This window comes from Penaeus japonicus, unplaced genomic scaffold, assembly GCF_977035675.1.
Source record: "Penaeus japonicus unplaced genomic scaffold, GWHDUDI00000001_assembly GWHDUDI00000013, whole genome shotgun sequence".
Taxonomy (NCBI): Eukaryota; Metazoa; Arthropoda; class Malacostraca; order Decapoda; family Penaeidae; genus Penaeus; species Penaeus japonicus.
In genome coordinates this window covers 43,078,374-43,088,373 of record NW_028234415.1, presented here as the reverse complement: position 1 = coordinate 43,088,373, position 10,000 = coordinate 43,078,374, and the positions used below count along the sequence as shown (strand labels likewise).

The 10,000-nt window shown below is 37.2% G+C and overlaps 1 protein-coding gene across 2 annotated transcripts in view; it reads left to right on the top strand.

Annotated features, from left to right (window-relative positions):
- Positions 1 to 10,000, top strand: part of LOC122268059 (neuronal acetylcholine receptor subunit alpha-6) — a 17,397-nt gene that overhangs the window by 5,348 nt on the left and 2,049 nt on the right. The window contains exons 2-9 of one of the 2 annotated variants that reach the window (XM_086543583.1): positions 1,945 to 2,037; positions 4,541 to 4,683; positions 5,519 to 5,563; positions 5,842 to 5,951; positions 6,572 to 6,785; positions 7,681 to 7,867; positions 9,116 to 9,268; positions 9,788 to 9,954. In XM_086543583.1, the coding sequence (XP_086399709.1) occupies positions 1,977 to 2,037; positions 4,541 to 4,683; positions 5,519 to 5,563; positions 5,842 to 5,951; positions 6,572 to 6,785; positions 7,681 to 7,867; positions 9,116 to 9,268; positions 9,788 to 9,954 (1,080 nt within the window). In that variant the 5' untranslated portion in view covers positions 1,945 to 1,976. The remainder of the gene's footprint in view (positions 1 to 1,944; positions 2,038 to 4,540; positions 4,684 to 5,518; positions 5,564 to 5,841; positions 5,952 to 6,571; positions 6,786 to 7,680; positions 7,868 to 9,115; positions 9,269 to 9,787; positions 9,955 to 10,000) is intronic. The other variant, XM_086543584.1, reaches the window with a different exon arrangement.

Genomic DNA, 10,000 nt, shown 5'->3' with positions numbered 1-10,000 from the left:
TCAGTCTAGAATCAAACCAAGGTCAGTCTAGAATCAAACCAACGTCAATCGAGGTCAGTCTAGAATCAAAAAGTTCTGTCTAGAATCAACAAGGTCGTATAGAATCAAACAAGGTCAGTCTAGAATCAAACCAAGGTCAGTCTAGAATCAAACCAAGGTCAGTCTAGAATCAAACCAAGGTCAGTCTAGAATCAAACCAAGGTCAGTCTAGAATCAAACCAAGGTCAGTCTAGAATCAAACCAAGGTCAGTCTAGAATCAAACCAAGGTCAGTCTAGAATCAAACCAAGGTCAGTCTAGAATCAAACCAAGGTCAGTCTAGAATCAAACCAAGGTCAGTCTAGAATCAAACCAAGGTCAGTCTAGAATCAAACCAAGGTCAGTCTAGAATCAAACCAAGGTCAGTCTAGAATCAAACCAAGGTCAGTCTAGAATCAAACCAAGGTCAGTCTAGAATCAAACCAAGGTCAGTCTAGAATCAAACCAAGGTCAGTCTAGAATCAAACCAAGGTCAGTTTAGAATCAAACCAAGGTCAGTCTAGAATCAAACCAAGGTCAGTCTAGAATCAAACCAAGGTCAGTCTAGAATCAAACCAAGGTCAGTCTAGAATCAAACCAAGGTCAGTCTAGAATCAAACCAAGGTCAGTCTAGAATCAAACCAAGGTCAGTCTAGAATTGATTCTAGATCAATCTAGAATCAAACCAAGGTCCAGTCTAGAATCAAACCAAGGTCAGTCTAGAATTGATTCTAGATCAATCTAGAATCAAACCAAGGTCAATCTAGAATCAAACCAAGGTCAGTCTAGAATCAAACCAAGGTCAATCCAAAACCAAACCAAGGTCAATCTAGAACCAAACCAAGGTCAATCTAGAATCAAACCAAGATCAATCTAGAATCAAACCAAGGTCAATCCAAAACCAAACCAAGGTCAATCTAGAATCAAACCAAGATCAATCTAGAATCAAACCAAGGTCAATCCAAAACCAAACCAAGGTCAATCTAGAATCAAACCAAGGTCAATCTAGAATCAAACCAAGATCAATCTAGAATCAAACCAAGGTCAATCCAAAACCAAACCAAGGTCAATCTAGAACCAAACCAAGGTCAATCTAGAATCAAACCAAGATCAATCTAGAATCAAACCAAGGTCAATCCAAAACCAAACCAAGGTCAATCTAGAATCAAACCAAGATCAATCTAGAATCAAACCAAGGTCAATCCAAAACCAAACCAAGGTCAATCTAGAATCAAACCAAGATCAATCTAGAATCAAACCAAGGTCAATCCAAAACCAAACCAAGGTCAATCTAGAACCAAACCAAGGTCCATCTAGAATCAAACCAAGGTCAGTCTAGAATCAAACCAAGGTCAGTCTAGAATCAAACCAAGGTCAGTCTAGAATCAAACCAAGGTCAGTCTAGAATCAAACCAAGGTCAGTCTAGAATCAAACCAAGGTCCATCTAGAATCAAACCAAGGTCAGTCTAGAATCAAACCAAGGTCAGTCTAGAATCAAACCAAGGTCAGTCTAGAATCAAACCAAGGTCAGTCTAGAATCAAACCAAGGTCAGTCTAGAACCAAACCAAGGTCCATCTAGAATCAAACCAAGGTCAGTCTAGAATCAAACCAAGCAAGGTCAGGGGTCTAAGAATCAAACCAAGGTCAGTCTAGAATCAAACCAAGGTCAGTCTAGAATCAAACCAAGGTCAGTCTAGAATCAAACCAAGGTCAGTCTAGAACCAAACCAAGGTCCATCTAGAATCAAACCAAGGTCAGTCTAGAATCAAACCAAGGTCAGTCTAGAATCAAACCAAGGTCAGTCTAGAATCAAACCAAGGTCACCATAGAATCAAACCAAGGTCAATCTAGAATCAAACCAAGGTCAACCAAACTAAGATCAATCTAGAATCAAACTAACCCCAAGAATATCCTCTTTCTCACAGAAGTCTTGAGACGCAGGAGAAAGTCCTTCAAGATGCTCTCATTCTCCTACACGTCTGCGGGGATCCTCTGTCTCCTGTTGCTCTGTAATGCAGGTGAGTTGATAGCAATGTTGATAGTATATTTTATTGATATTATATTGATGTTATAGTATATTTTATATGTTATATTTTATATATATAGTATGTTTTATATTTTATATATATAGTATATTTGATATGTTATATTTTATATATATAGTATATTTTATATTTTATGTATATAGTATATTTTATATTTTATGTATATAGTATATTTTATATTTTATATATATAGTATATTTTATATTTTATATATATAGTATATTTTATATTTTATATATATAGTATATTTTATATTTTATATATATAGTATATTTTATATGTTATAGTATATAGTATATGATGTGATAGTATATTTTATTGATAGTTATATTGATGCTGGTGATCAGAAGTGCTGTGATGTTGTTATTGCTATGAGATGATAGTATTAGCAACAGATGTGATAGGGATACTGATGTGATGATATATTTGATGATTAATTGTAGTGATGAGGATGATGATGAGGAGGATTATAATGATAATGGTTTGGATTATAATGATGATGTTTATAATGATGATACTATTTATGATAATACTAATGATGATGATAAAAAAGATAACGATGTTAATAACAACAACAATAACAATAAATATACAAAGGATAAAGAATGTTAACATGAAGAAGGAAGGTAAAGGTAATGATAACGATAATTAAAATGATGTTGATAATGATACTGATACAAATGATAAGAAAATAATACAAATGATAATGATTACAATGGTACTGATAATAACAATAATAATGATAGTATTAATGATAATGATCATAATAATAACAATAGAAATAATGACGATTATATGATAAAAGTAATAACAATAAAAAAAATGATAATGATGATGATAATAATGATAATTATCAGAATGATGATAATGATAATGATGATAATAATAACGAACATGATGATGATAATAATGATAATTATCAGAATGATGATAATGATGCTAATAATAACGAACATGATGATGATAATAATGATAATAATAATGATAATAATAATAATAATGATAATGATAATAATGATAATAATAATAATGATAATATTAATAATAATGAAAATATTAAAAAATATATAATACTGGTAGAAAGAAATAATGAAAATAATAATGATGATAAAAAGATAATAATGATAATCATGGTAATGGTAATAATTATAATAACTAATAACGATACATCTAATACTAATGATAATGTAATAATAATGATAATAGTAAGGACACTGATAGTAATGATAACGATTATAATGTGATACTAATAATGATCATAAGATATAAATGATAATGATACTAATAATGATTAAAAATGAAAAAAGATAGATATGATAATGATAATGATAACAATAAAGATAATAGTAAAAAAAAATCTAATAAAAATAAAAAGAACTATGATTATGATGATGACAAGAATAATGATAATAACAACATGATTATGATGATAATCATGATGATTTAACAATGATGATGATAATGATGATGATAATGATGATTTGATAATGATTAATAATGATATGAAGATGATGATGATGACAATAATGATTATAGTGAAAACAATAATCAGTGATAGTGTTTGTGATAGTAAGAATTATAATAACAATGATCATAATCGTGAATATTAGCATCCTGAGAATTATATTCATCATCTTATTATTATCATGATGATAATGGTGATTAATTGTTATGGAACCACTACTGCTATTATCATCACTACTATTGCTAACTACAACTAAAGTAACAGTAGTAGTAGTAGTATAGCAGTAGTACCAATAATCATAATGAAAGCATAGATTAAGGACAATAAGCATAAATTAAGGACATTAAGCTTGCATTAAGGGTATTAAACATATATGAAGCATAGATTAGAGACAATAAGATATATTAAGGACATTAAGCGTACATTAAGGACATTAAGCACACATAAGGACATACACCATATATGAAGCAGAGATTAAAGACAATAAGTATAGATTAAGGACGTTAAGCATACATTAAGAACATAAAGCATACATTAAGGACATTAAGCATATATGAAGCATAGATTAATAGCAATAAGCATATATTAAGGACGTTAAGCATACATTAAGAACATAAAGCATACATTAAGGACATTAAGCATATATGAAGCATAGGATGTCTTGCAATAAGCATAGATTAATAGCAATAAGCATATATTAAGGACGTTAAGCATACATTAAGAACATAAAGCATACATTAAGGACATTAAGCATATATGAAGCATAGATTAATAGCAATAAGCATATATTAAGGACGTTAAGCATACATTAAGAACATAAAGCATACATTAAGGACATTAAGCATATATGAAGCATAGATTAATAGCAATAAGCATATATTAAGGACATTAAGCATACATTAAGGACATCAAGCATATATCAAGGACATTAAGCATACTTTAAATACCTTAAAAACAATAACAAAACAAGAATGATAAACAACCTTTAACCTCAGCCTATTCCTTCCTTAGCATTAAGCACAGGGTCTCCAGAATGGGCCAGGATGGAAGAGAGATTAAGGAAGAACCTATTTAGTGATTACGACAGGAATGTGAGACCCAGCAACACCACCATGATCGCTTTCAACGGACCAACTATCAGGGATGTTCACCTGGTGAGAATTTTTTTTTTTTTTTTTTTTTTTTTTTTTTTTTTTTTTTTTTTTTTTTGTGGGGGGGGGGGGGGGTGTTGTGTGTGTGTGTGTGTGTGTGGGTGTGTGTGGGTGGGTGTGGTTGTGTGTGTGTGGGGGGGTGGTTGTGGGTGTTTGGTTTTTGGTTGTGGGTGTGGAGGAGTTGTTTTGTATGTGTGTGTGTGTCCTGTTTGTCTGTCTAGTATGGAGTGTTGCTCGTTGTGTGTGGGAAATGTGGGTGTGGGTGTGGGTGTCTTGAGTGGGTGGGTTGTGTTTGTGTTTGTGTGGATGAGGTGTGGGTGTGTGTGTGTGGGTGTTGTGTTTGTGTTTGTGAGTGTGTGTGTATGTGTGTGTGTGTGTGTGTGTGTGTGTGTGTGTGTGTGTGTGTGTGTGTTGTGTGTGTGTGTGTGGACTGTGGATAGTGTACGAGGTTGTGTATATCTATGTACTCCTGTAAATAAGTATAATATAATAAGTTTAATTTCATCTTAATCTCTTTTCTCAGATGAACCAGACAACTACTATAGAATATCAATCTTAGATATTAAATTGAGAAATTCCAATCTACTTATTATCATAATCAAAGCGTTAGATGGGATTAGATATTCTCCGAACGACTGATTAATATTCATGTCACTTCTCAGACTTAGTCAGACGTGAAATTGCAGTCAATAGGAGGTTGAAATATCCCTAAACCAGGCATTAAAGTCTACGGGAATGCGCTGCTCGTTTCATTAGCAGTTATCTCTGTCTCTGTAATATGTATACTCGCAGACTGTATATTATAAAGAATATACTAACATATTTTTTGTCGTTTCAGGATGACACTACAAACGCTATTGAGATGTTCTGCTGGCTGAGATTCGTAAGTATATATATATATATATATATATATATATATAATCTATATATATATCTATATTCATATATATATTCATAGCATAGTTTAACACTCGAGAATGTTTATCACGAACAGTGAATATTAGTAGTATTGTTTCGTTTTTTTAATTCCTATTTTTAACAAACACTATGACCCACCCACACCTAAAAAAAACAACAACTCAAAATCCACAGTCCATCCAATTTGATTTTGTTTGTTTGTTTGTTATTTTAGCGATCTTTTCCCCTTTCTCTCGTCCTTAGGAATGGCAAGATGACCGCTTGAAGTGGAACGCGTCGGAATACGAAGGTGTGGAGACACTTTCCGTTCCCGTGGAGTTGCTTTGGACTCCTGACGTTGCAATTTTCAATGCGTGAGTAAAGGGCGTGTGTTCGATTGGAATTTGAGTGTGGTATAATTTTGGTATAATTTTAGTATGAGAAAATATGTTGTATCTTATATAGGCTGTATCGGTTGTCTGTGTCTCATTCTATTTTTCGTTTGTTTGTTTGTCTTTATGTCTGTTTGTCTGGATAAACACTAGTGACTTTCTCTCTCTTCTCACATCACTCGTGTCTATCTCGATCTAAATCTATACAATCTCTCTCTCTGCTCAACTCAAAATGTCTCTCTCTCATCGATCTTCAATATCCTTCTCTACATCTCTCTAGCGCTCACCGAGAGATCTTCTCGTAGCGAGATCTCTCTGAGCATCTCTCTCTCTCTCTCTCTCTCTCTCCCTCCCTCCCTCCCTCTCTTTCCTTCCCTCCCTCTCCCATCACTTCAAAAAAAACAAACAAAAAAACTCCCTCACCCCTACCCCTCCCTCCTCCCTCCCCCCTCTCGCCCTACCCTACCCCCCCCCCCCAAAAAAAAAAAAAAAAAAAAAAAAAGAAAAAAAAAAAAAAAAAAAAAAAAAATAAAAAAAAAAAAAAAAAAAAAAAAAAAACATAAACATAAACCCACACCCACCCACCCACCTCCCCCCAACAGACACAGCATCGATGACATGAAGGACATAGACAACCAGCCCATGGTAGTGACCTCGTCGGGGTCCGTGCTGTGGATTCCCCCGGCCAGACTGCGATCCACATGCGGCGCTGACCTCAAGCTGTGGCCTCATGACACTCATGTCTGTAACATCACTATTGGGTCATGGACTCAGTCTGGCCTCATGGTTGATTTCGATATCCAGGGACCACCTGATGTAAGGATTTTTGGATTTGAGTTACTTGGTTGTTTGGTTGTTTATTCTTGGTATTACTATTATTATTATTATTATTATTATCATTATTTTTTTATCATTATTGTTATTATTATCATCAATGTATTATTATTATTATTTTATATTATTATTATTTTTTATCATTATTGTGATTATCATCATCATCATCATCGTCATTATTATTGTTATTGTTTTATTGTTCTTATCTTTATTGTTATCATTATTGTTATCATCATTATTATTATCATTATTATAATTACCATCATCATTATTATTATTATCATTATTATTATCATTATCATCATCAATAGCATTATTATTATTGTTCTTGTTCTAATTATTGCTATCATTGCTATTCTTATATTTATGCTTAATATCATTAGCATTTTGGTTATTATTATCTATATCACTATTATTAGTTGTAGTAGAAGGAGTAATACTAGTGTTGTTGTTATTTGCATAGATATTATTGCTATCATCATTATTTTTATTGTTATCATCATTATTATGATTATAATTATCATTATAATTAGTATCATTATCATTAATAGTTTGATTGTTGTTTTTATCATCATTATCATTATAGTAATTATTATTGATATTACCATTATTATTATCATCATAATCATTGTGCGTTTGTAAGTAACAGAGAGAGAGAGAGAGAGAGAGAGAGAGAGAGAGAGAGAGAGAGAGAGAGAGAGAGAGAGAGAGAGAGAAAGAGAAAGAGAAAGAGAAAGAGAAAGAGAAAGAGTGAGTGAGTGAGTGAGTGAGAGAGAGAACAAGAGCAAGAGCAAGAGAACAATCGAAAGAGCGAGAGAACCCCTTTCCCCCTCCCCACCTCTCTATCAACCAACCAACCTTCCCCCTTAATCCACAGTTCAATGACTGGATCGGAAAGGAGACGAACATGACCGGCTCCTCATGGGAGATCCTCGAGGCCAACTCCTCCCGAGAAGCCAAACACTACCCTTGCTGCCCCGAAATCTACGTCGACGTCCTGATCTCACTCAAGCTTCGCCGTTACGCTCCCAGCTGCGTCGCTACGATCTTCGTCCCGGCTGTCTGTAAGGACGAGGTGTGGGGGTGGGAGTGGGATGGGATGGGGGAGGAAGGGGGGTGTAGGTAGGGTGAGGGGTGTGTAGGTGGGGGTAAAGGGGGGGAAGGGTGTGGGGGTAGGGGTGGGAGGGTGTGTTGGGGTGGGGAGAGGGGTTTGGGATGGGATGGGAGGGGGATGGGGGGGATGGGGATGGGTTAGGGGGAAGGGGTGGGGGTAGGGGGTGTGGGAGGGTAGGGGGATGGGGGTATGGGAGGGGGGTTTAGGGGAGAAATGGGGGTTGGGGAAGTTGGTGAGGTAAAGGGTTGGGGTGCTGGTGGTGGTTGTTGGGGGTGTATGTTGGTGAGGATGTTGGGGTTAGGGGAAGGGTGTTGGAAGAGTGGGTAGACAGGGAAGAGAAGGGGAGGGAGGTAGGGAGAGAAGGAGAGGGAGGTAGGGAGAGAAGGAGAGGGAGGTAGGGAGAGAAGGAGAGGGAGGTAGGGAGAGAAGGAGAGGGAGGTAGGGAGAGAAGGAGAGGGAGGTAGGGAGAGAAGGAGAGGGAGGTAGGGAGAGAAGGAGAGGGAGGTAGGGAGAGAAGGAGAGGGAGGTAGGGAGAGAAGGAGAGGGAGGTAGGGAGAGAAGGAGAGGGAGGTAGGGAGAGAAGGAGAGGGAGGTAGGGAGAGAAGGAGAGGGAGGTAGGGAGAGAAGGAGAGGGAAGGAGGAAGAGAGAGATGGATGGAGGAAGAGAGAGAGGGAGGGAGAGAGAGAGAGAGAGGGAGAGAGAGAGGGAGAGAGAGAGAGAGAGAGAGAGAGAGAGAGAGAGAGAGAGAGAGAGAGAGAGAGAGAGAGAGAGAGAGAGAGATGGAGAAGGAGAGAGAGAGAGAGAGATGGAGAAGGAGAGAGAGAGAGAGATGGAGAAGGAGAGGGAGAGAGAGATGGAGAAGGAGAGAGAGAGAGAAAGAGAAGGAGAGAGAGAGAGGGAGGGAGGGAGAGAAGGAGAGGGAGGGAGGGGACTGGGTAAGGGAGTGATAGGGCCAAGTAAATAGGACAGGAGAGTGAGTGAGTGAGGGGACGGGATAAGCAGGGGGGGGGGGGATAAGAAGTAAGGGAGAGGAAGGGATGAGAAGTAGACAAGAGATAGATAAAAGAAAAAGAAAAAGAAAAATCATATACAATAACCCCCATGAAAAAAAACAACAACAAAAAGAAAAATCATATACATTAACCCTCATGAAAAACAACAACAACAACAATAACAAAAAAAAAAAAAATCCTACAGGTCTGAGCCTGCTGACCCTGCTTGTGTTCCTGCTTCCACCTGCTGCCGGAGAAAAGGTCACCCTCGGAGGATTCTGTCTCGTCCTTGACCTTATCTTCCTCATTTACGTGTCCAGTGTCGTCGGAATCGCTCGTTCCACCACGCCCATCTTAGGTGACCTCTTTGTTGACCTCGTCTGACCTTTTTTCCTGGTGGGGATATGGTTTTGATATATTTTGACTTTGTGTGTATTTTTTTTTTTTTTGAAAATCTGTCTATATATATATTCTTTTAAATTGAGCTCATCATCATCATCATCATCATCAGCATCATCATCATCATCATCATCACTGCCACCAACACCACAGTTGTCATCACTATCATCTTTTAACCATAATCACCAACACCATCACCATCTTTATCATTATTACAACCACTACCGCCATCGTAATCGTTATCCTCATCCTCATCATCACCATCATCACCACCTTCACTATCATCCTCACCATCACCCTCATCTTCATCATCACTACCACCATTATCATCCTCATCATCACCAACACCATTATCATCATCCTCACCATCACCACCATCCTCATCATCACCAACACCATCATCATCAACCTCACAGTGCCACTAACCCCCTCTCTTTTCTCCCCCCCCCCTACCCCCTCCCTATTATTACCCCCACAGTGAAGCTCGCCTGCCAACAGTTCGTCCTGGCTGCCATCGGCTTAATGGTGTCAGTACAGGTGGTGAGGTTGGCAAGAGGACCTCGTACTGCCGGTCTTACCTCTTGTATTCGTAGGCCTCTTTCTGCTCTGGCCTCTTGCCTCTTCCTCGGGAACTACGGTGCTATGGTGAGTGTGTCATGGGTATTGTGACCCGGAAGTCCGGATAAAACCT